At 38.4% G+C, this 27246-nt stretch overlaps 1 protein-coding gene across 1 annotated transcript in view; it reads left to right on the top strand.

The window, feature by feature from the left end:
• LOC139717451 (inactive tyrosine-protein kinase transmembrane receptor ROR1-like) overlaps positions 1–27246 on the top strand; it is a 155950-nt gene that overhangs the window by 88801 nt on the left and 39903 nt on the right. The window contains exon 3 of the mRNA XM_071628957.1: positions 17516–17823. Coding sequence (XP_071485058.1) covers positions 17516–17823 — 308 coding nt within the window. The remainder of the gene's footprint in view (positions 1–17515; positions 17824–27246) is intronic.

Genomic DNA, 27246 nt, shown 5'->3' on the forward strand with positions numbered 1-27246 from the left:
ACAAATCTTCATTCTGAGTGTCTCTCATAACCATTTATTCATATCCCCTTATCCTTGAAGTAATGGTTATGTTCGCACTGCTACACATGGAAGTGTCTTCATTGCTGTGGTTATAAACATGGGAGCACATTAATTGGAAAGGAAAAATGCTGATTTGCAGCAAATTGCCGAGATATGGGGATCACCACATTAAGAGTGAACAAAAATGCACAGATGAAGTTGAAAATGATAGATCGCACATTTCAACCGTACTTTCAGAATATTAGAGGCACCCTAGGGATATGGTTTCTACAAATTTCCTCATAGAGATATAATAGGTCAATTGGTTGAGACAAGCTGATTACTGCAGAAAACTGGAGGAATTGGACTAATGATTAGAAGAGAAAAGTGCTTGTCAGCATGGCCCTCATTCAGTGCACAGTGTTACATTAAAAGAATTAGTCTAAATTAGGACATTGGGGTCATTTTCTTGGCAGGTTTTGCAGGAAGATTGCCGGCTTAGTATTCAAATCGAGTGTGCTCAAAATAAGCCAAAGTGTGTTTGTGTGTGTGTGTGTGTTTGTTTCTTGAATTCCAATTATCCTAACTCGCCCAATGGAGTGGAGAGCTCATCAAAATTTGGGTCAGAAAATTGACACAAAGTAGATGGGAAGCTGGGACGCAGGCTTTTCATTGATTTAGAAGCACTCTCTTTACTGCCTCAGCCTTTTTTCCCCTTCTTCATTTGCACCATGCAGCCACTCTACCTGTCTACACCCATTCACTCTCAGCTCAGTAAATGACAAGTACATCATTAAATTGTCTGCTGAGCTGCTGTCAGTGTTCTTCAATGAACTCTCTCCCTTTTCCCTCCCTTGACCTTTAACCCCTCACACTGTGCCTCTTTCAGGGCTTCCTGGGTATGTCTCTTGTAATAATTTCAAGATCTTTATGCTGTGTTTGAAAATAATGTAAGGTAGTGTAGAGGAATATGAGATGCCATTTGAGTTAGATTTTGTAAAGGGATGGACAAAGGTATGTCTGTAATTTGTTAGTATTTGGATTGAGAAGATGAGTTTAAGGGAAATGCTAATAGTCAAGTAGATAACCAGTTGATCAAGAGGGAAGTGATGATGGTGATGATGGTGATGATGGTGATGATGATGATGATAATGATAAACAGCATTTATGTAGTGCCATTTATTTGTAGAACAGTAACAGCGTCCATGTAGTTCCCACAATATGCCACACATTATTCACAAAGTCGCAACAGCTATATAACCTAATACCCATTTACCTTTTTTTTTTTTTTTTAGTATATCCCATAATGAGCCCTCCATTCCATGTTGGTTTTATTTACAGTCAATGAGAAGTGAATATGTAGAATATTATAGAATGTGCTTCCTTCTGTGAGGCAGCTATGAGTTGATCACATGACTCGGGTGAGAAATCTTGGAACCATGTCATAGACAAGGCCATTATTAAAGGGATGATATAGTTTTGGTTGACATAGGGCTTCAGGTTTCCAACATTTTAGAGAGAGAGATAATAAGAAACCTCTTCTGAAATATGACAAAGCATACTATTCGAAGGGAAATTCAAAGTTTATTTTCAAGATGAAGATTAATTTTGAAATGGATGAAATATCCCAAACAAAGTGATCGTATGATGAAAGGTGGGACCCATGTTTTATTAGAACCGCTTTGTTTTGATTTGCCTTTGGATATCTCAGCCATTTCAAAACTGATTTCCATCAAATAGACTTTGAATTCCTCTCAGAATTGTATGCTCTCTTAGATTTCCTAATCATCTTTTCTAATTTTCTAATCATCTCACAAAAAGCTAAAAGCTGAATCCCAATCTCAACCAAAAACAACCCCTCCCTTTAATCTAAACACACCAAGCAAGCACTAATGGCTGCGTGCATCGGTAGAATGATGGTGGTGATAACCCACTTATCACTCACTATCATACTCTAGGGACAGTTTAGTCATGCATGCATGTAGCAATGATGATTATTTAATCACCTGTTCTATCTACTGAAGATAGAAAGTAAGTGTGTGAATAATAGAACAATTTCCTGCCCTGCCATACAAATCAGCCGCTGCAACAGGGTCAGTGAACCAACATGAGGAAGTTTCAGGATTCAGGCATTATTTCCCTTTTCCTGCCATGTTTTCACACCAAATAGCCCAATCCAGAGACCCACATGGCAGTGTTGATGGCTCCAGTCTGCCTTGCTACCAGTGTTTGAATAGGATCCCTCTCTATCCAAACCCTGCAGGGGTCAAAGGTCAGACATTGTCAGTGATATATGCATTGCAATGAAAATATTTTTGAAAAACAAAACCCATCAATCATTTGATAGAGGTTGGAGGTAACAGCTGTTTATCATATATCTGCTGGGGAAATTAAATAATGATAGTCACAAAACTACATACTGCACTGCTCTCCATAGACTGTGCTTATAAATGCTATGATAGCTATCTGTTGAAATATACATTGAGTAGGCCTGTATTCTGTCCCTTTGTGGATGCTTGTTGAAACAGGGGATTCCGTGGGGCAAAATATTCTTTGAAATCTCAGCATCTTGGACCATGTTTGATGATTAAGGCTTAATAGAGGAATGAAAATGACACGGTCAAGACAGTGACTGTCCTCCCATCACTTATCCCAATATTGATTCTATTATCAGCCCCTTTGCTCATTAAAAAATCAATTTCATTTCAGAATGGCCAGTATTTCTCATAACTGTCAGAATGCACGTCTGAGTCTAGTTCTCTGCTCAGACCATACAGTGTATCTTTGAAATGATTTCACAGAAGGATGTTGTTACTGAACTGATTTGGTATTGATCCTGAGTGGTATTGAAATATGCCAGGATGTTCTCTATGAGATAGTTGCCTCCGGTTAGATGATCAGTCTACTTTCTGTTTGAAAATACTTGTTCTAATGTTATTTAGGTTCTTTTACAAGCTTTTTTTACATGTTTTATATGAGGTATGAGGTAGACACAATATTTCAGTTGTATATAGTCTTCCTCTGTGGAAAGTATGTAGAAGTAGGGCAGGTTTTAGGGGTGGGCGTTTGTTTACTTTTTCCTCTCACCTGTCCAAGAATATGAACTTCTTTAGGGTTACTTCTTTGACATTGAAAGAGATTGTCACTGCAGTTGAAGTAAGAAACATGTAGAATTATCATATCCCTTTGAGATAGGAGTAGATTTGGGGGGAAATGTAGTCTGTGTGTGCAGACTACAGACTTGTCATACATGGCATAGATGGTGCTAGATACAGGATGACGATTGTATCTGACGATTTGCTGCGGGGTCTGGGAATGGGGCAGCTTCCACTAATTACCAGCCGTGGCAGGGGCTGTGATGGTTTGGTATAATTGAGGAAAGCGTGATGGTGTCGGAGGAAAAGTGTGTCAAAACTCTCAGCTCGTCCAGTTTTCTGCCTCATCAGAGGCTATTAATCTTAACTGACCACTCTGCTCGTGATGTCCTGTAAACCCCTCCAGCTTTTGGCCAGTGGTCAATCTTTGCTACATGTAGCTAAAGCCATGTGTGACCAAGTCCTGTTGCCCCAGTCAAGGCTGAAGCAATCCAAAAATTATTTTTACGTCTTCACTTTCTCCAGAGGATCAGATTGACTTGAGTTATACCAGAATCTGACAACCAGTTCAGTATTTTGCTATGTTCACTTTCTAGCATTAAAACAATATCCTAATCCTTGAATCCTGTTTCTCATGTTTATCGAGGGAAGAAAATGTGATGTTATCTTATGTTGTATTAGGTTACTGAAATTGTGATAAAGAGGGGGCAATATACATAATTAAAAGTTAAAAAATGGTAGAAAGAGATAAAGATGGGCAGGGAAGAAGTTGAGAGTTATATTATTCTGCATTTAATTTGATTATTGCACTGTTTTCAATATAGAAGCTAAAAGACTTGACTGAAATTGTTAGGCAAAGACATTTTTTTTCTATTCTGAATCATCCTACTAGGGACTCTCTTGATCTTACAAATAGGCCTACTGCTCCACCTGACTCATTTCTCTTCATCCTTCGACACAACCAAAGGTTGAAATATTCTAACCTTCTGTGGTGTCAAAGAAAGTGGCCCAAATTTGAGTTTATGTCTACAATGTACTTTTTGTTTGCTTTCATAGAAACAAAAAAATAAAAATAAAACCAAGATTACAAAGATAATATTCAAGGGGAAAGTAATCTTTACTTTTTCCCTTTGATTTGTCACAGTGTGAGCATGGCATAGCTCTCTCCCTTTCCTAAAATAAGCTATGAATACAGTCTTGTATAATCATTTTGATTGTTTTTGACAGTGGGGTGATTTTTTATGATAACAAATAAAATACGACTACATTCCTTTGGCAAAGGAGAATGAATACACCACACATGAACTCAAAGATAGAATACCAAGCCACCCTCCTAGACTCCTCCCAGTCTTAGTCTATTTTAATTGTTTGTAGTTCTGTCTCTTGATGAATGGCATACATACTTATTACTTATGTCTTTTACATGGTTTCCCTTTTGAGATTTGGTCTTAGCTCCATTATCACTGATTTAACTTGAGTGGGAACATTTCAAGAATTGCAAGTTATTCTTTTGTATTTAGTGAGCTATTACGAAAAGCTACTGTAAAACATGATCATTTTGGCGGCATGAATTTTTCACGAATTGGACCTAACGGCCTTTTTTGCGGCATGAAATTTTCGCGAACTGCCACTTGCATTCGATGCATGTAGTGTAGACAAGAACTTTCACGTGCATTTTAATTTCGTGAATCTTGCCACTTGCGAAACATTCCATGTTTTACAGTAACCCTGACAATTAATGTAACATCCCCTTGGTTATCCTCAGCAATAGATTCTAGTGATCAAGCAAAAAATTCTTTAGACTGCACAGGCTGAATCAAGGCTAAAATTCCCAGAAGACATAGTTGTCAGTCGGTCTCGTGACAACTTTGCTCCCAGAACAGTTAGTGAACCAGGAGGAGTGTCTGATTTCTGGTCGTCACGGGAACGAGGGAGAGCATCCAGACATGGGAGACATCTCATCCAATCACATCATCCGGCATCATGACAAATCTTTGTCTCTCCCTCTCTCCTTACATCCTGAGTTTCCCTTACACTTTGAAAGTTTTCACTTTAGTGTCATTCTGCAAACTAGCATCTTGTTAAGATTGTAACAGAAGGCATGATTCCTTTGATAAAACTGAGCATTTAAACAGAACACATTTGTCATCTAATACTTCCAATCACATACAAACATACACACATACCCATACACATGTACATAGTACACACACAAACACATCTCACAAGCACAGTAATCATTGACATATTGAGAATGTCAAATGAATGTGTCAAATATTCTGTTTGTAGCTTTGAAGACATGCTGATATTAAAATATGATTGATTTTCCTTTCATGGAATGAGGTTTTACTATCACTGTATCCATATTACCAGAACATATATTAAAAGAGAAAAATGAAATCATGAATGAACAAAGAAGGAGTAGTCTTAATAGCATAGACATACTAGACCCAATCTTTTCAAATGTAAATAGGGTTGAAGAAAAAAAAATCTCGAAAAAGACATTCTTCTGAAAGGCAGGCTTGGTGGCCTGTAGTGGCCCGGTCTAACCCCAAACCAAGCCGTCTGACTTTGGGGCGCCTAGGGACGACAAGTCACGACATCTTCCCCCAGTCATGTGACAGCTGGCGGGGTCTCCAATGCTGCGTCTTGTTTTGTGTACCAATAAACATCGCAAACATTAGGCCAGCTAATCAGTCAAGTACACGGGGACACCATGTCAGTCTTAGTGGCTTTCTTTAACACACTCATCATATCTGATTCTCTTCACCAAAAAAAGTCCATGAAGTAGTTACTTCCCCCCTCTTTGTCCGTCTGCTTTGACAACTCAAGAGTTCAAAGGAAAATTTGGAGCCTTTATGGTATCCAAACTCAGCCGCAGTTCCTCTTAGAGGTAATCAATGATATAGTACCGCACAGAAGTCATCCTGTACTTGTCTTTTTAATGTCTCTTTAACAAATCCGTTGACAAGTAACAATAATTGTGTGAGTTTTGTTGATTAAAGATCGCATGTTTGCACAGCTAGGCTGCAGTGAGTGATCGAAATGTTATGAAAACAATTTAAGATTTTCTCAAAGTTTAGTGCCATTATAAATGAATGACCTGAGGACATGTTAAAGAATGACCCTTAGCCTTCAGCATGGCAGATTGGGTCTATCTATGCAGCCTGTGGTCACTTGGAAGATGAAAAAAGATAGGTATAATCATGATAATGATGATGATGATGATAATAATAGTAATAATAATAATGATAATCATCATCATCATCTTCATAATCATAATCATAATAATCATATGAATAATAATGATAATAATAACAATAATAATTATAATTATAATAATATTAATATTAATAATAATAATAATAATAATAATAATAATAATAAAAGTAATAATAATAATAATAGCAATTATAATCATACTAATAATGATAATAAACGTTGTTGAGGTTGTGGTAAAAATAGCAATATCTTGAGAGTATGTATGCATTAGTCTGTTTCAGAGTAAAGTGAAATTTATTGATATCTGTGTCATTTTTAGGAGACAGGTGATAACTATATATACCCCCAGTTCGCTTGTTACAAGCAGTGTTTTTGCTAGAATGCCAGCTGTATCAAATGTACAATTTTGTTATTTTGTGAATACCCTGAACATCTCCTTACATCTTCTGAAAATGATATAGGAGTGCCTAACAATAATAAAAAAAGAAACTTCAATCTTTAAAAGCCATTGATGACGGACTTATTTCTAATGACTTGTAGGCCAAACTAATTGCAAAATGTATTTTATAATAGACAAACATGTTCAATTTGCAGAAATACTCTAGAAATTTTGTTACTATTTGATACTGAAGCAGCTTTGTTCTGTACGTGCACATCCGTTGAGACATGAAGCTAATTTTTTGTTATCTGCATTTCTTCTTTTTCATGATAGAGTTGTCTAAATAAGTGATAAGAGGAAGTAATAAACTTTCATTTCTACCATTTCTACCAGTGAGTAAATCATGTGTGTTTACTATACACATTGTCAAAAGAGTGAATGGTCGTATACGAAGAATTCTTAGACTGATGGGATATGGAAAGACATGAATGTGTAGCAACGCTGCAGTGGTATGTCTAGAATGCCAGGTGCCCTACCCCAGCTAGTCACTGCCTTTCCGCAAAACACATATTTTTGTCACTTTGACAACTAAATCTCATTGCCAGCAGACCTGTTCCTGTGTGTCCAGTGCCCGTGGAGCAGCGTACATAAACCCGATCTCTCTCCGAGCCATCTTATAAATTCTGGGGAGTGGCAGGACGTGAATAAACTTTAGGTTCAATAACTATTAAATCAAAATGAAGAATGCCAGGGAGGGGTAAAATATACTGCACTTCCAAGTGTATGAAATTGATCTGCTTTGTTTAGATTTTGCAGAGATTGATTTTCAGTGATAATATATAGCGGGAAGCCTCGGGGATCCTTCAGTTTGTTTGCCGCTTATGCCAATTTAGACATCTCAAAATCCCTTGACGACGAGAGAATTTGGGGGGGAAAGTGACCAGGGATGACAGAGGGAGGGTAAGTCGAGCCACTGACCATTCACCCTTGAGCCGTTTAGGTCAATGTTAAAGAAACCCAACATTTCACGGTCACTGGTTAGCAATCTCTGGCTATTTCTTGAGCTGCCATCCTTGTGTCAAACCCCCACTCCCCCAATCTGTCTACTCACCCCTTTCTATATCCGTCTCTTCTCCTTTTTTTTGTAGATATGTCTCTCTCCATTCCTGGTTCTCAGTGATTTTAATTATTTCAGCTCTAAAAGGAGGAAGAAACAAAGTCGTTCACCTCAAAAGAGATGTTTGTCATCAGTCAATGAAAAAAGTTAATCGCATATACTGTTTTCATCTTGTCATTGATAGATATATTAGAGAATTTATATAGGAGTTATTATATCAGACAACTATCTGTACCTCGCTTGTTTGTGTGTATGTTTTTTGTGTATGTGTGTTTGCATATATGTTTGTGAGTGCATGATGTACTCTTTTAGCTTTTGTTTTCAATCACATGCTACAGCTGATTTTCCATTTCTTTTGAATGCATTTGAGTGCATATTGAGGTGTATTGATGTGATATGATTTTGTGTGAAATAAAATTAGAAAATACTTTTATTTCACAAAGAGAACATAAAAGAAGAGTTTTAAGAGTATTCAATTGTATTCACTCGTACACTATGCCGCCTTTTGATTTGATATTTTTTTCTGATTAATGCACTTAGAAACATCAGTATTAAAGGGATCGTATAGTTTTGGTTGAGACATAATTTCAGGTTTCTAACATTTTTTGGTGAGATAATGAGAAACCTCTTATGAAATATGAAAGAGCATGTAATTTCATGAGGAATTCAATGTTTATTTGATGAAAATTGGTTTTGAAATGGCTGAGATATCCAAAACAGAGCAATTCTAATGAAGTGTGGGACCCGCCTTTTATTACGATTGCTTTGTTTTACTTTGTTTTGGGATGCTTCAGTCATTCCAAACCCGATTTTCATCAAATAAACTTTGAATTTCTCTTAAAATGGTATGCTCTGTACTATTTCATAAGCGTTTTCTTGGTATCTCACAAAAAGTTAATAGCCCAATTCTCATCTCCACCAATACTGTACCATCCCTTTAAGCGCTATTTATTCATTATTATTATTATCATATTATTATTATTATTATTATTATTATTATCATCATCATCATCATATTATTATTATTATTGTTATTATTATTATTATTATTATTATTATTATTATTATTATTATTATTATTATTATTATTATTATTATTATCATTATTATCATCATCATCATTATTATTATTATCATCATTATTATTTCACATTGAGGGATGCACCGATGATAAACTATGTGCACATCGATCCTACAAATGTATGTTTTCCTAGTGGGTAGTGAAATAATATGGTCGTCGGTCTTTGTTTGTCTGTACTAGTATATTTCTCATATCTGTTTCTTTCCTCTGTTTGCTACCAAAATACAATATAACATCATTGTTGTAATTGTCGTGTATATCATCAACTGATTTGTAATCATAATCAGATTAATTTCCTTATTCACAATATAAGATATAATGGAAAAAAATCTAGGATGATGTAAATTCCGTCATTTTATGTTCATCTTTTCTATATGATTGTGGATGCCTATCAAAGATAAAATGTTCACATCATGAAGGGAGATACAATGTAGTTGTGAAACCAAGATTATTCCATTATGCTGGGCGTTTCAGCTTCTCATTCATAGGAATTGTTATGGCAGTCAGCTGCAAAGGTCTAACTACTGAAATCCAAGTTTATTTCCCAAGTCTGGTTCGCTATGTAGCGTTCTCAACCCATTGAAGGATTCAGTTCCCTGCCAGGCAGTCCAAAAAAGTGATTTAAACGTGGCTCACTTGCCTCAAGTTCAAAGCCACCAGACATGGACCCTGGTGCCTCAAATAATTGCTTGGCATACCATCTGCCTTTTTTTTTTCTGTCTGTCCAGCGAGGTCTTGAGGTCCTGAATCCCTCCCGCTTTCGGTATGCCAGGAAATTAGCAATATGCCTTATTGATTGATTGAGGTAAACCTAGTGATGACAATACATTTCAAATATTTTCATGTTTGAATCGGACCACAGGAGGTTTAACCCTGTGTCTGCCATGGAGATTTAGAGTGCCTAATTTCTGGATCAGTCTTTGTCTCCAGAAGTGGAGGGCTTAATGAATAGATTTGTGTGTCATGAACAATTAGTGTACTGGTCATTTCCATATTGTCTTCCATACCAACTGTGTGAACGTTCTGATCACAGAGGTGGAACGACATTACTATCTCGCTTTGTTTTTTATTCTATCTGCTATCATACATGTATCTCAATGCATCTATCTCTGCTCCTTGATCTGTGTAATTTTTTCCCTTTCTAATCTTATGAGCATCTATCTACCATAAAACTAGAAATAATCACAGCATGAGACTTTCACAAATTGGAGCTGACACACTTTTTCATGACATGAAACTTTCACAGATTTGCCTACCATGTCTGCATGTAGCTATCTCATACACACTGTACCTCTATCAGTCTTTATTTTTTTGTCACCTACATATTTTCTATTCACTTTTTCTTTTAACAGTTATTTCATTATTTACATTTATAAAAGATAATTTTGACATAAAACAACATATCACATTGTGTAATTCACTTTGGCACATGCTGTAGTTCAAAATATGTGAAGACAAATTGCATTGGAGGTATTTGCACATAAAATGTAATTGGAATAACAAGAAAGAGTAGACACATTCTTTTTTTTTTTTTTTTTTTTTTTTGCTGTATTCACATGCCATAGATATAAAGAATAAAGTGATCATCTAAAAGAGAGCAAATATGCATGTAGGGCCTTATCAGATAAGGATTTAAAGGCATTATTTACCATTTGCAGATGAAACAAAAACCCAGCTTTAGCGCTTCAAAATAGTTTTAAAATGTGAGTTAGGGATAGAAACAACCAATGTAAAAATATTAATGAGTTCAATTGATGTTAACTATTGCTAAATATACAAAATGCGATCAATTGTTATGATAAAATCAATTCTAGTCTGAATTGCCTACAGTTATGGTTTATTGAGAAAACTAGTGATATCTTGTAATATTTTAGGCTTTATTGCAAAATTTTTACATGGTATGTTTTGTGATACAACTGACCTGCAGATATGATGCATCAAATGTTATAACTCAAACATTTTCAAATTACTGCTCCCAATTGTAAACAGTACCTTTAATCACTTAAGATTTAAGTGTCATACCTTTTCTCATTTTCTTTTCATCTGTCCTTGTATTCTATAGCACACCCTGAGCTCTGTGGCTGTCATGTGCCTTCTATGTAGCCTATTATGAATGATATTGTCCGTATCTTGCCTGCCATTAATACTACAATTCGTCAAATGTTTCATCAGCTGCAACGACTCTTAGAACTATGTGTAGAAACTGTTATCTTGGCTTGTGACTTTAATTCCAATGACAGAACTCTAATGAATTTCTTTCCTAATGGATCTTTCACAAACCAGATCTGCAGTCTTACATTATGAGAGTATTCATTCAGTAGTAGATATAATGAGAAAGATATCCTTGTGATGTGTAGCCAATGATGTTTGTGAAAGGATTAATTTTGTCTTGCAAATTTCACACCATTTTCTGAACTGTCTGCGGATTAATGCCGTAACCTTGCCTTCCCACACAAGCAGAGAGTAGAGTCTGACAACATCTCAATCCTGTGGAGTTGTAAAGTAGGCATCTACATTGAACACAGTAGAGAAAAATCCCACAGGCTTCTTACCCAGACATCATACTGTTCTGAAGGACAGGATTACTGTACCCGAGGCTTGCGAGATAAATATTATATGAAACATGGGCTGTTTGTTTTTGTTTTTTGTTTTTTTGCTTTTCTTCCTCAACCAGGAATAGTGTGTAGAAATAAAATGTGGTTGACTCTCACAATCTCCCCTGCTTTGCACGCCTCTATCATCAAATGGTACTAAGCCACCATGGCTTGAAGCTGGGTTTCCAGCGCTGACACCAGTCATATGCCTGCCCCTCCCTGTCTCTCACCCCTCCCTCACCCCTTCTCCTTTCAGGTCATTCATCCCTACAGAAGGCAGGTGTAATCCAAGGGGTTATGTCACTGGAGCAAAAAACAAGCTGGTTCCGACCTTTTGTACTGCAGGCACAGATTTAAGGGTGGAGAGCCTCGGCTCGTCTTCATTCATTACCGGCGCTTTGATGAGAACACCACTTGAGTGTTTTCCACCTGGGCATTGTGACCTGCATGACTGTTTGCTGGCTGGACGGAGACCAGCAAGGAAAGCGGAGCATAGATGGTTTACTAGCTGCAACCTCTCATTGTACCCCCCAAGCTGAGTGGAGTGTTTGGCTTTCTTGTTACACAGACAGCTTGAGTGAAGTGGTCGACTTTCTGTGGGACAGAAATGTTACACATCCTCCACTTGTTTTCCTCCTGTCTGCGATTGTGGGGGTGCCACCAGTGGAGGCTGACACCCATTAATGTAGCTGGTCATGGTTTTGTCTTGGTTCCCCGCTGAACGCAAAAGTTGTGGTGCTTTTGAGGGAGGGGACTTTTCAAAAGAAAAGGAAAATAAGGGGATTGTTATTTTGTGCGAACTGAAAAGAAAAGGTCATGGAATGCAGCCTTTTCTCTCTGAAGTAGGCCGACCACGGAGTGCTGAAAGGCCCAACAGGCACTTGAATAGTTTGATAACATCTTCACCCAGGTTTCCTCAAACACTTTGCGACTCCATGTGACTGGGGAAGGCGGTCTTTCTCCCCCTTTCTTTTTCTTCTCCTTTTTTTCTCCTCCATCTGATCCAAGGCCTGTCCCTTGATTGAATTGCCATCAGTTTCTATTTGGGATAGCTGTGCCTCACAATAGGAGCTCCGTATTCGTTAGGAGCACCGTATCAATGCAATGTTCTAAATCTTCCTCATATGGAAGGCATGTGGGCTTTGGTCTTGTCGTCCCCACGTTGTGATGGCTTCTGATAAACCGAACAAGTTAAGAGGAGGGGGAGAAGATTTGCGTGGTAGGGAAGTACTTTGAATCCTTATCAGAATGTTAGTGACAAATTGATGAAGCGTTGGACATTATCAGAAGAAGCCGTCATGGTCTGTCATCTTTAGTGGTGTGGCCCAGCCCAGTTTATCTCCTCCTTGGTGACAAAGATGCCATCCTAGAGACTGACAGTGTGTGAGATGCTCTGATTGAAGCTGTCAGTCAAACGTTTCATCGGTAACATGCTTGTCACATCCAATCACGGGGCAGCCAGCCATCTCAATTTCTTGGATTGCAACAGCCCAACTCGACGTTTTCCAGCAGAACTTGGAACAAAGAGACCTCTGCTTGCTGGTGCGACATCTATCACATACAATTGGTAGTGTCAGTGAATTTCCTCTGCCATCTTCTACCCCGTCTTTCTTGCTTCAGTGCAGATGATGAATCGGGGTTCTGCCCATCTTTGCCCCCTGCCATTCCTCACCCATCACAAAGTCTGACGTTTGCTACAATTGTGATTGCCATCTACCAGGGCTCTGTCTCTGTCTTCTCCGACTGTCTGGCTCTCTGAAGTTTGGTTTCTATGAGCGCTGGGCAAGAAGTTCATGTCTCTTCAGCTCGAATTATTTCTCTTGCCTTCCTCGGACATCCCGGAAGGAACTTTCTCTCTGATTTTAGGGAAGCGTTTCTCCCATTGCACCGAGACACTGTCTCTGTCAGTGAATCTGTAAACTACATAACAGAGCAAAGTTGCCTCACCCCTACGCCACTCCATCGTATTTGAGCAAGAAATTAGGAGAAGGAGAGGCACCTGTCTTCATCACATCCTGGTCTCTATCAGAAATTGCTCCGATTGTGACACTCCTCGTCCGCAGCCTCCGAGACGTCTTCGTTTCGTTTTTCAAGTTTCTCCAAACCGGCCGCACAAAAGGGGAAAGCACTTCTGTGCTGTATCTGAATTCATTTAACGCTGCGAGCAGACGGCAAGGAGTAAACAGATTTTGATTTCCTGGGAGGTACTCCGCGATTCTCTGCCTGCACCTGTACTGCTGGTTTTGTCTGACCCTTCCCGAATACTCAGTGGCTGTGTCTTTGTTGGAAGTCACACTGATTGAAGATGGAGCTCACAGGAATTTATCACTGGATTATTGGCCAACTTCTTGTAATGCATTTACTCTTCACGTTAGTGCATTCAAAGAGGTAAGATGACCCATGACTCGAGAACAGCACTTATCTTAACTTGCCAAGATTTTTCTTCAGCATTCAATAACCCATCTGAATTTGACCTAATTGTAGATTAGTAAGCCCACTTATGCATAGCTATAGGGATTAAAGGGTGATTAGGTAATCTCTACTCTTTGACAATACATTTCCAGACACATGTGTTGATTGGCAAAGAAAACGCTGTATGTGTGAATCGGCAAACAAAGCACAGTAATTGTATGAGTTTTCTTCAATTTGTCTCTCTCTCTGTAATACAAGTGAAATTTGTAAGATAACAACTGCTGAATCTACATTTTTAACATTGTTAAGAACATAGATCAGCAGTTGTGATCTTACAAATTTCACTTGTGCAGAGAGGGAAATGTTAAGAATGTAGATCAGCCGTTGCGATCTTACAAATTTCATTTGTACAGAGGGAGACAAATTGAAGAAAAATCATGCCTTAACCTTTACTCCTTTGCTTTAGTAATCTCATGCTTTCATTTGATAAAGTACAGCAGTGATTGATAAGTTTGCAATGTTTAGTTGGTATGTCTAGTGAAATCACTATGTACAGTGGACTCCCATCATCTAATGAAGTCCTCGGGACTGGCAGTTTTATGTCATTGTAGCAAAATTTTGTTATAACCAAACAAATTAATAATAAACAACATAGAGCAGATAATGGTGTGGTCTGAATATTTACTTCATTGTAACCGGAATTTTGTGATAACTGTATTCATTTTAATGGGAGTGCACTGATATGATGAATACCTTGTCATAAGTATAATAGATAATATGATTTAGCAGAATTTTACTGACAATTCCTTCTAAACTTTGACAATGAAATGCTCTTTAGGCAGAATATTGATTCATTTTTTAATGTGCAGTGTTATATCTACAGAGCATGTAATCAGTAGTAGAAGAGGTGACAAAAAAAAAATCCTCTCAATTATGAAAGTGAAATGAGTTGAATAAAGTGTAGGTCCCTCCATTCAAACTGAAAACTAATCAAAGGGCACATTATGAAAGCATAATTTGTAGGCAAGCATGTCCATGTTTGTGTCTATTGCAAGGTGTATGCATAATTTCTCTCAGCCACCTTCGAGAGGCCCTTGTCATCAATCAATTTCAGATGTTGATTTGGTCATGCATGTTGTAGTACAGTCTCCAAAAAGACTACTGAAGACAGCAGTGAAGAAATGGACCTTGGGCAAGTGATTTTTTTTTTTTTAAAGTGTAGAGTATTGAATCTGTATCAATGACATTCTACTAACTGTGGCATCAGATACAAATCATTTTACTTAAATTCAGTGTTGTTTAATTTATGGATGTGTTTATAATTTTGGATGAGATTTACATAACATTTTGTCAAATTACTCACAGATTTGGTATTGTTCATTTGAAAGACTGCAACCACCAGCAGTCAGTACGAAGAAATCAAGAAGAAAAACAGTTTGGTTTATTACAATTCTTATGAGTGGCATGTATTGAAGCATGGTCCATGACTAAAGTAAGGCAGGATATTTTGGCATAGGCAGTAGAAAATATACCTCATGAAGGAACATAATAATGTTAGCTTCTGTGGCATAAGAGGAGACATAGGTTGTCCAATGGAATTAATCTTTGTTTTGCTGACCACCAGGGTACATACAAAAAAACACGAATTATGCCCATCAGCAAAAGTGAGCATCAAAACTCATTCTCATTGGAAGTGGTCGATTTCGGTCGAGATTCTTTGGCTGTGTGTGTACATACTTTGGAGATCAGCTATAAAGCTGTTCACAATTCGTTACAGGGATTCTCAAATTTACCCGAGCTGGGTCAGCCTTTCCACCCCATGGTATCCACACACCACTTTGTCTTAAGAATGGGATTGTCAGTGCAAGATGAATCAAAGTGGAAAAAGCAATGAGTCATTTTATTTTGGGGTTGTTGTTTTTTTAGGTCATCGGGACATCATATTGCATATAGACTGTGATAGGACCAATACACAGCATCTAATTATTGAAATGAGATGTATTCCTGTTAGAGATATGTTTAGGGTTGGATAAAATAAATACATATGAATTAATGAATAAATCAAGGTCAGTTTCAGGTTAGGCTGATTAAGAAGTGCTGTCAGTGTGTGGTTTCATACATATGGATGGTGTGCAAGTTTTCATCAATCAAACTAACGTCATTGACAGAGTCAAGTCCGCAAAGACCAGCTTTTCCTGACCCTGCCCGCTCCTAGCTTGCAATCCTACCCCAAACTTTCCCTCCAGCTCCTCAAATTCCCCAGACCGCTGCCTGCCCATCCCGCACCCCGTGCTCCACACCCAATCCCACACCCTATGCCCGCCCGCCGGCAGTTTTTCTTCCCAAGATCTACCCCTGCCTACCTCGGTGGTGTAAATCTACCGCCTGCATTTCCTAGCGTACTCCAGTGAATGGCAAGCGGCCGTCAAGATTTACTTTGGGATATCATCTTCCATGTTGTTGGCATTAGTTGTCATAATTGAGCGAGTTGGTCAGACAAAGGCTGCCTCACAGTGCGTTGTAGCATCCCGTCCAGTGTCCATCTTTGTGTTGCCGTGGCTACAGATGGCCGACAGTCAGAGAGAGGAAGGAGAGAAAATTGCCTTGCTCAAACTGGATTTCACTGCTTGAATATTAGACGAGTGTGGAAACTTCAAGTAAACCTAGAAATCCCCTGGTGGATGGGAAGTGCAATGAAGGATTTGATTTCTGTAGACCACTTAATGCAATCTTGATGGAAAGGAAGAATTATGTTCCCAACCTTCAGTCATATGTATTTTGTGAAATTGTGTGCTATCAGCTTACTAGCGTAATTTGTGAAATACACACATTTCAATTTTCTTAAAATCATTTGAACTATCTTGCATTGCTGCTTAATAGTCAGCTGATATACAGTAGGCCTGCACATATCATACGAGCTAAAAGATGATCACCTCACATTTTTTATACTGACTAGCTTCATACCTATCTCTTGTTAGTAAATTTTGGTTGCTTCAGCTTCAAGAGATAAAGCTTCTGTATATGTAGTGTTATACATTGATCTATTTTCCTTCTCAGTGTTCAATGACACAATTATGTGTTCTCATTTACTGCCTTGTGTCATGATAAATCATATAGGTTTTCTTTGAGTATAGTTCCAAAAGCGACATTTCTTAATGTTAAATGGATATCTTTCCCCTGGCTTGGAGACTAGATGGCAACTTGGTGGTGACTCAAATCTTGCTGGTTACAGAGTGGTAATGGAGACGTCTCCATGATGTCTATGTGACATCTCCTGGAGAACAGCCTGTTCTCCAGGGAGTCGCGAGAGAATCGAACGTGTTTCATGTTTTTTTCAGAGACTCCAGTTTCCGGCTGGTCTCGGAGACTTCTCCCAAGTCGTAGAGGCTAATTTTGTCTCCAAGGTATCTCCGCGACTTTGCAGAGACTCATTGGCGACCTACTACCGGAGACATCGCAGAAACATCTGCGTGACTGAGTTTTACATGAAAAATCATCACCAAACCTGCTTTGATGAAAGAAATAAAGAAAAAATAGATAGATAGCAATCTTAAATTAAACCGGATTGTTGCCTTTATTCTGGTACCTTCTCTTTCTCTTTGTTTCTGAATTCAGGTCGACGCCACCACCGGGCACTGATTATATAACCATCGATGCACCCATGAACAATGAGTCGGTGATGCCGGGCGAAACTGTGGTTCTAAACTGTAGGATACGAGGGTTTCCAAAACCCACCTACTGGTGGTACTGGAACGGTGCAATCATTAGAGATGATATCGGACGCAATGTGGTGCGGGAGTCCAACGGCGGATCCACATTGACGATAAAGAACGTTGGGACTCTGGATACGGGAACCTACAAGTGTATCGCAAACAATCGAAATGGAAGCAAGTCTGTGACAGGTTCAATCACGTTGAGTGCAAGTAAGTCCCTTTCATATCTTTATTTGAGCAAATACAGTAATTTGCAAGAAATCCATGTAAAAATCTTAAATTGCATGATGGCCTTGTACCATTTAAGCCTTCTTTGCACTGAAAGAGCATACCATCTTTACAGCATGGCTTCTGTTGGTAGGAGTTCATATTATTTTAGAAAGTGTTGCAGTTGCACTATATGGATAACAGACGGATATTTTAGTGCACCAAGCATTGCATGACAAGGGAGTGTTTTAAAAGTCATACTTATCATAAAGTGTGTACATAAAAGAATTTCCTTCCTCTTTGTTCAGGACAAAAATTGTTGTAACTTTGTTATTGAAATTTAAACTGCTTTCTGCAGTTTTCCATTATATATTATAATTTATTTCAACTTTTGAACAAATTTTTGTTGACTTGCGGAAAAGAAATTGAAAATGTCCACATTTCAATGTTATTTCAAGAATTGCATACCTGGAAAGTGGGTAGGTAAAGAAAAATTGTGATTTTGCAAAAACATACTTTTTCACATGTCTACCCAAACCACCATATTTGGCAGTTTTCTCATTTCTGTGGTACACAGCATACCATGGAAATGGGTCATATACTGTATATATACATCCAATACAGGCCCAAGAAGGGTTAAGGAACATGTTTTTAAGGCATACTCGATCTGTTTTCATATTTATGCAGTGGTTAGGTCTACAGGCTTTGGGCTAAAACTTTGCCAGAGTATTCCGACCATTTTCATGTCGGCTTTCTTGTCCCTTTGTTTACTCAATTTCTTCTCTCTCCTCTCATTTTCTTCCTCAAACTGGCCAAACTGTCTTGTTAGGAGAAAGTTTTAGGAAGTGCTGAGCTCTATTTGTCCCTGGTGGGTTAACCCAGTTCTAGCCAGCTAATCCCATTGACAAATTTTGAAGAGGAATTATGGGCAGAACCTGGCCTTTCTTCTCCAGAAAGAAGGAAAGAAAGCTGTGACCCAAAGAACTACAGTCCCTGGTGTAGAGTGTTTCCATGGAGGTCTGAATAGGGAGCTGAAGTGTAACAATATCTGTGTACAAAGGGGACTAGAAAGAAACTTGTTTCTCCCTTCCCTAGTGCTCAATTGGTTAGTCCCACATGTAGCCAAGAGGGTTGTTTTTGTCGTCCTACCCAGTCTCAAAGATCCTGGAATAGGAGTAGTCTGTGTTCATTTTTATTTGATAGTCGTGAAACCAACTGGGTTTAAGTGTTTGCAAGAAATTTGGTCGGGAAAGGGATCATGTTTTGATGTGTTTAGGAGTTGTTAAAGTGTTGATGGTGTACACTGACTGAAATTTTGTACGAGTACAGTTGAGAAAGTAGACATTGAGCTTTGTGAAAAGGGACAAATTTCAGTTTCCAACCAGTCACACTGACATGTGGAAAACATGTGGCAGATCCATTTAGTGGTGTATGAAATGAATGACACATCTACTCAAATGGGTCTTTGTGAAATATAGTATTGCTATTTGGAGCAGTGTCCCACTTACCAGAGAAGTGAATGAGTGTGAGAAATATAGACACCAGTGGATCAACTACAAGTGGATATTGTTTCCTACCCTTTTATTTACTCATTTCAAGTCTGTGTTGCTACAGGTGTACTGTATTCTCCATTTCATTCTCATTGTCTGTGTGTCTATATGTTTGTCTGTGTGTCTGTCCATCTGTCTATCTTTCTGTCTATCTGTCTATCTGCCTGTCTGTTGTCTGTCTGTCTATACTGTCTCTATGAAATTCTTGCATTTGGACTAGATGCTACAGCTTGGATGTATACATTGGGAGTTGTTTATTTTTGAAGACAATGAATGAAATCAGATATCATACATTGACAATCATGGCTATCCATTGAAGTAACCGTAATCATGAAAACAACTCAATGCAAGAAATCATTCATTTGAATAAATACACAGTACCTGCTGCTAGGGGATAAAAAGCAGCACTGTCAGACAAAAGCTTGATAGTCTAGTGGATACAGCGCCTTTCTAGCAGTCAGGAGATTGTTGGTTCAAGTCCAACTGAGTAGATATGTGTACATGTATCATATGCCTATGATTTTTTTATCTAGTCTGTTACTAAAACATTAAATAGTTGGTCCTTATCTACATTAATAAAGGGCAATCTGTCAATCAGTTGCTACCATGACCATAGTGCATGTAAAAAAATATCAAACATTGGAGTTACACTGTAAAACATGATATATTCGCAGCATGAAATTGTCGCAAATAGGAGGCAATGGCCTTTTTCGCGGCATGAAATTTTTGTGAACTGCCACTGGCATTCAATGCTTATAGTGTAGACAAGAACTTTTGTGTGCATTTTAATTTTGCGAATCTTGTCTCTCGCGAAATTTGCAAAATCAAAATGCACGCGAACATTCCTTGTTTTACAGTATGCTCGATGCCAGAAACCATGTTTGGTTTTGTTTTTTGTGATTGTCATGCACTCTTCATCACTTTGAGCCATTAACAAGGAGAAAGGAATATGATGTTTGCTGCCTTCTACTAATATACCAGTTTGATGACTTTAATAAGGATATGCCAATTTGAGGTATACACAGCATCCTCAAATGCATTCCTTGTGTTTGACATCGGGATGACAAGTAATAGGAAGGAGGTGAAAAAACAGCTCTCACTGTCTTGTGAGGCAGGTAGCACATTTTCTTATTGTGTATGTGTGTTGGGGGGGGGGGGGGGTTGAGGTGATATTCGCACGATCTCAGCCAAGATATCATCACAAAGTCATTGGAGATGAGCTTCCAAGTCCACCACAAAATAACATTGTGCCGTGCACCTGCCTCTTGCTCCAATCATGTATTACAGTGGATTATCAGTGTTTATTGGAAGTGATTTTCGGGATATTGAAATTTATTTCTATCATCCCTAGACTTGCCGATCCTTTCAACATTCTCCGCCCCTTGATATTCAATCTCTTAGCGTCAATAGCAACCAAAATTTGTCAATATAGTCCGGGATACTGGATGCAGGTGGAGTGAAGTGAGTGGCATTTCCTTTACTCCAGAGTGGGTAGAATTTGATTTCATGTGGATTTATGGAATGTGAAAGCTAGCATTGGCTGTGAATTAAATTATGGTCAGAATCGGGTCTTCAAAGGAAATCTACGAGAACTGCTTTTTAACGCACAAGAGGTTTGATACTTCTTCAATGTATGAATCTTATTCTAGTAGTGCTTGCATTCAACGTAAAGATGAAATGATCTTGATGATCTTGAGGGGGTAGATGTTGTGTGGGTGCTTATTAAAATTGAATTTAAAGGGTAATTCTAGTGCAGCTGAAAGTTGGTCTGAAAAGAAGGAGTAAAATTTTCTCAGCACAACAATGAAAATTTGATCACAAACAAATGAAAAATAAGGAAGTTATGACATTTTGAAGTTTTTCTAATTTTTCACGAAATAGTTCATGAACAGTCAATATGAATTTGCAAGTAATAAAATGATGACATCATCCACTCACAACTTGAGGTAAAGTTTCTACATAAAATTGTGAGATTTCCAGTTTTTCATTCAAACAAAATTATGCGTCATTCTCAAATCCTGATATATCTAACTGATCATTACTCTGTAGTTATTCAACCAAGAATAAGACTAGAGAGGGGCCGTCAAAGGCGGCAGACCCACGCCTGAAGTACAAAGTCGGGGTAAACATAATGTGCATTCGGTCATCTACCAGAATTCGGTCACTTAATTGCCAGTGTGCTTTATCACCAGCCAGTGAGTTCTACCAAAGATCGTACACTGAGGTGTACGATCTTTGGTTCTACAGTCACATCACACGCAAAGTCACATCATTTCACATACGGTAACACTCATTCACAATAGAAAAGTCCTTTAGTCTCCTCCAAAAATCCATCGAATATCCCAAATTCCACCGTCAAAAGTGCAGAATCGGAACTTTTAAAAGCGCACGCGAATTAAGTCCAGTTTTAAGAGTATTGTCTACGCGACGGGTCGCCGAAAAAGCGCTAAAAATCGAGAAATACGCCGTTTTCTTGCGGGATATTTTGATTATAGCAAGCCGAGAGTGTGATGATATCAAAGGTCGTATGAGTGTACGATCTTTGATGGTATCCACAAAAGCGCAAAAGAAAAACAAAATTTACGTACCCCCCAGGCAATTACCCTTATGATTAGTGTCTACGGGAATTATTCAATGCAAGGGTTGAATGCAATGTCTACTGCACCAGCATTCGGTCACTAACGAGCGCCGCAACGTCCCCGATGCAATTTTGCACCAACAGTGTAGAGCGCGATGCATTGTCAGCGGCCTTGCACACGCATTGACATTGAGCACGCATATCGTGCAGTGTGACTGCGACCGAGCAAAATGCTCCTCCAACGAAAAAAACAATCAATGTTAATTTGAAAAATCATCAAATATCAAAGGTCGTATGAGTGTACGATCTTTGATGGTATCCACAAAAGCAAAAAAGAAAAACAAAATTTACGTACCCCCTAGGCAATTACCCCTATGATTAGTGTCTACGGGAATTATTCAATGCAAGGGTTGAATGCAAATGTCTACTGCACCAGTATTCGGCCACCAACGAGCGCCGCAACGTCCCTGGTGCAATTTTGCACCAACAGTGTAGAGCGCGATGCATTTTCAGCGGCCTTGCACACGCATTGACATTGAGCACGCATATCGTGCAGTGTGACTGCGACCGAGCAAAATGCTCCTCCAACGAAAAAAACAATCAATGTTAGTTTGAAAAATCATCAAAATACGGGCCAGTTTGTGATGATGGAGAACGAACTTTCATAAATCTAGAAGGACATAGTCCCTCAAATAGGCCTAAACGTAAATTTCGGAATTCTTACGAACATTTCAGCAGCGAAGTCGGATCGTTGGGGAGTTTATGTGTTCGTATGGTAGCGGAAAATCGCAAAGTGAGAAACGGGAAATTTTCGGAATGGTCACTATACCATGGGGTCAAAACTTCAAGGTCACACAGAATTTGCAAGGGTCAACCGATTATCACCAAAATCTAATCGATTCTTTCCTGTCATTATCCAAACATTCCCTGAACATTTCGTGCAAATCCGTTTACCCGTTCTCTTGTTATCTTGTACACAAACAAACAAACAAACAAACAAACAAACAAACATACAAACAAACAAACAAACAAACAAACAAACAAAAAAAACAAACAAACAAACAAACAAACAAACAAACAAACATACGGAACCCTTTACATAACCCCCTGCCGATTTTCATCGGCGTGGGTAATAATGTGTTACACCTAAATAACAGTAACATTGAAGGTGAATTTTTGTCCTACTTTTGTATACAATTAATGGAAAATTGTGAGATGATGGCATCATGCGTTCACTCATTTGCATATTCATTTCAACTGTACAAGAACTTTTCTGCCAAATAAGCAAAATTCACAATTTCATAAATTCTCTAATTTTCATCAGATTTTTATCAAATTTGCACTGTTGTACTTGTAAGATTTTATTCTTTCTCATCACACTATTTAGACTGGAATTCCTCTTTAAGGAATTAACTGAAAGTAGGTAAATTGTTGGAAATATTGGATACATCCAGTGATAAGAGGTGAGTGTGATTGTAGAGACATAGGCAAAGCAAAAGAAAAAGAAACGTGCCGTATAGATATAGTGGCTTGAGAGAGTAATGAAGTCAGGTCAATGAGGGCGGTATGAACTGAGATTCATCTCGTTGACATCCCTCTGGGCTGAAAGACTTTTCTGTCTTTCTTTCAGCGAGTCTTCCTTCTTCCAATGGAAGAATTATATAAACATCATTTCTCCAAACCCAAGTCTGCGTATAGAGGCAGTGAACTGGCTAGCATTGAGACAACTGTGTATAAACTCCCCTCTTTCTTCATCAACACAGAGAATCAGATTATTGGAAGGCAATGAGCATTGTAACAAAATTCCAGTCTTCCCTAATGTAAATCCCCGCAGTCACCGCGAATTGATGATCCTATTTTTCATATGATCTGCAGTGTAAACAAAGCTGCAGTCCAAGTTTACCCCACTGGGTCAGTCACCCTTCTCTCAAGCTGTTTGTTTGTGCCCGCGTAGCAGGGGTGTTTACACCGGCCATTTCTCTGTTTCTACTTTCAGCAGCATGAAGATACATTGAGGCGATGCATTGCACATGTCTCTCAAATCGCCTCTCTTCCTCCAAGAGGAGCCTGGCTAAATCGGAGAAAAGTGATTATTTGTCGTGATCCATCACAGCCCATTCGCAGAATGTTGATGAGATGAAGTCATGGGGGATCTCAGCCAGACAAATGACATTTTTCACTCATGTTGTCTGAGTTTCTTTCCTTGATAGTGTCATGTCAATCACTTTTGTCATCTTTGATGACTGCAGCCAAAGATAGATATTTTACCATCACACAGTCAAGCACCAGATGTGAAGATTCTTGATTTAATGACCTGGAACAATTAGAATAGTGACCGTTGATATGGAATATGCCAATTTTTGTACAAGTAAAAGAACATTTAAAGGTTTTTGATTCAATTCAATTCAACTCAAACTTTATTTTCATTTTTATCGACAGAATATATACAAAGTAATGTGTGAAATTGGACATTTTTGGATGGTTACTAGCATTTTGTCCGCATATTTTTTTATGCTTGAAAAAATTGTGTTACTATCAAACTTGAGTTCTATTTGCTGGGATTTCTTTGATTTTGTTAATTTTCTGAATGTTTGAATTCATTTCTTAAGTTTCACATCAGGAGGTTCTGGTAACACATTTGTCAGACATTGGAATTGGTCGCTCAAGATGTTAGTAGATATGAAGTTGTGTTTTTTGGTGTGAGAAATGTTTGATATACACAAATTCACTTATGATGGCAGATTTTCTCTGGAAATTATTTGAGGTAGTTTTGCATAGTATACATCATGCACAAGAAATGGCACCAAAAAAAAAGTGAATAACCAAAAAATTTTGGAGTTATAAAATTTCAATGTATGCATGGCACTTTCAAAGACATTTTGGAGCATCAGTTTCTAGTAATAAAAAAAAGAGTTATGAGAAGTTTGATGACTGAGAAAGCACATATCTCATATCAAATTACATACATTACATTATACGGGAGTTTGTTGATTCAGACCCCTGGGGAGGGTTCTGATTCCGAACATTCTCAGCTTTCATCACGGCACGAAATGTGTTCCGATGTCACGTGACAGCACAAAAATTCCTGAGTCACAATCTGTGAATCCATGTTTGTAACAATTCAAACAGCTGGTTTATAGATGATTTGATGCTGGATAAATCTGTTGGGGTTTTTTCAGTACAAACTGTGGATGACAATGTTTTCAAGCAAGACGAACTTGATCTTGTAAATAGATATCAGAGCTTATTCTTTTTTCTTAACCCATCGAGGACGGACGACTGATTTTGCTACAACACGCATTTCCCATAGACACCTGCCGAGTACACCCGGAACTCGTCCTCAACGGGTTAAGAGCTTATGCGTTTTTCTTAAGATATGCAGCAGTTATCCCTTTCCAAGTACCGGTACTCCTTGTGAAGGGGGAAAAAAAATCTTTCAATCATTACAACTCAATTTTTTTAGATTTTGTGAGCAAACTTGTGAACCTATAAGAACAAGTTACTTTTCATAGATGTCCTTTCCTCTTAGTACAAGCAAGGAGGTACTAGGCAAGCTTGCCTAGTACCTCCTTGGTACAAGGGTCTCTCAGGTGATGTTTTAAAAAAAAAACACATGTCAATCAATTACAATAGATGTAGGATTGTATCATTCAGTATTTGTCATGCTTCTTTCTGCTGCTATGGTTACAGCATTGCAACAATGCATTAACAGACATTTGTCATATTTTGTCACATTTTGACCAATAATTCAATATTGTGGCACATTTAATGTCACGTTAAGTGTCAGGACGTCATGTGACTCCATACTGCAAAGGTTTACCTTTTCCAAATGGGTTTCTGGAAATGACATCATTATGTGAAGCTAAGATTTACAAACTTTGCATTTAGTATGTATGTATGCCTATTGGACTATTGTGTAGACCATAGTGTTCTAAGCTTTTTGAGTATCGGTACAGTACTGTTCTTCAGTTTCCAGTTTTTCTGACAGTGCAAAGGCACATATACCTTATGAAAAATACCCTCCAGATTTTTACCCATTCCAGTTTTTTGCATGTAATTGCCCTTGCTAACATTTCCTCCAAATTTCATGGGCAGGGCTTCTCAGAAATACTGTGATCATTTTTTGAACATGTAACCAAAGTAAGGTTTCAATTACAGGACACTGTTATCTGTAGTGATTCATTTACACAACATCTGCCTACAATGCTCTCTACGTTGTAATCAGTGCAAGTGATTAGTTGTCACCGGGTATCTTAATGACAGCAGCTCAGAAGACGAGGGTTAAGACCAGACTCGCTTTGATGCCATGTTTACGGTAGATGTCATCTCCTTGAGAAAGCTGGTCAGTGTTTGCTGAGAAGTTCAAACTTAATTACTTCAGAGATCCAAGTTTCTTTCTTCAGCTCTCCTTAGATGAATTCACCCACGCTTCTCAGGTCCCGGTATCACAGCTAATGACCTTATTTCCAGTATCTACTCAATGGAAATAACACGCTATCATTCCTGCTGACTGAATTTTCAATCAAGTTAAAACTGATTTAGAACTAAACTGAATTCATGTTCCCATTTTGCATTGCTTTGGAAACAGACTTTCAAGTGAAAGGATACTTGTCCTGTGCTTATTCAGAAATTAGCTGAATCCCAAATTGTATTTTGCTTTATCATAACATTGGACTTTTTAATCCTTTACAGTGAATTTATCCTATTGGAAGTATCTTAAATTTGAATCTTCATCACCCTCCCTTCACTTTGCTAGGAATCAGTTTCATATTGCAATACCACTGATAGTGTAGCAATGCTTTATTCTGATAGGACATCAGGTAGAGTTCTACTAATCCATTTATTTCAGCCAGAAGAGATTGAACTGCGCTGAAAGTTGTTGTTTTTTCTCTGCATTGAAACTGTTATCTTCAGGTCTTAAAAGCATAAAGCAGTGTCAGAAAACAAACATTCCCCGCTCGCCCCCGACTTGAGACTAATAATCTGCCCTCTCTGCCAAAGCTAAACCCCCTACAGCCAAAGCGAAATCCTATTTGATGAAAGCCTAACACTGAGCCGATCCAAGTGCTGCCGATTTCAGACAGGAAAGCGGTCATGAACGTGCGGTAAAAGAGGCCACATATTGTTCCCCAGCTAGTGTTTCCAATGTTTTGTGTTTCTAATGGTCTAATCCGGTAGCTTGGGGGGAAAGATTGGGGTGATAAAGCTATGGGTGTGATGGCAGGTCCTAACCTCCGGCGGCGGCGGCAGAGCAAGAGCTCTGCGATCTCATGATTCCAGACGCACACACATGTTCAC

This window comes from Diadema antillarum, unplaced genomic scaffold, assembly GCF_040938485.1.
Source record: "Diadema antillarum isolate AM-2024a unplaced genomic scaffold, OU_Dant_1.0 scf00000075, whole genome shotgun sequence".
NCBI classification, from domain to species: domain Eukaryota; kingdom Metazoa; phylum Echinodermata; class Echinoidea; order Diadematoida; family Diadematidae; genus Diadema; species Diadema antillarum.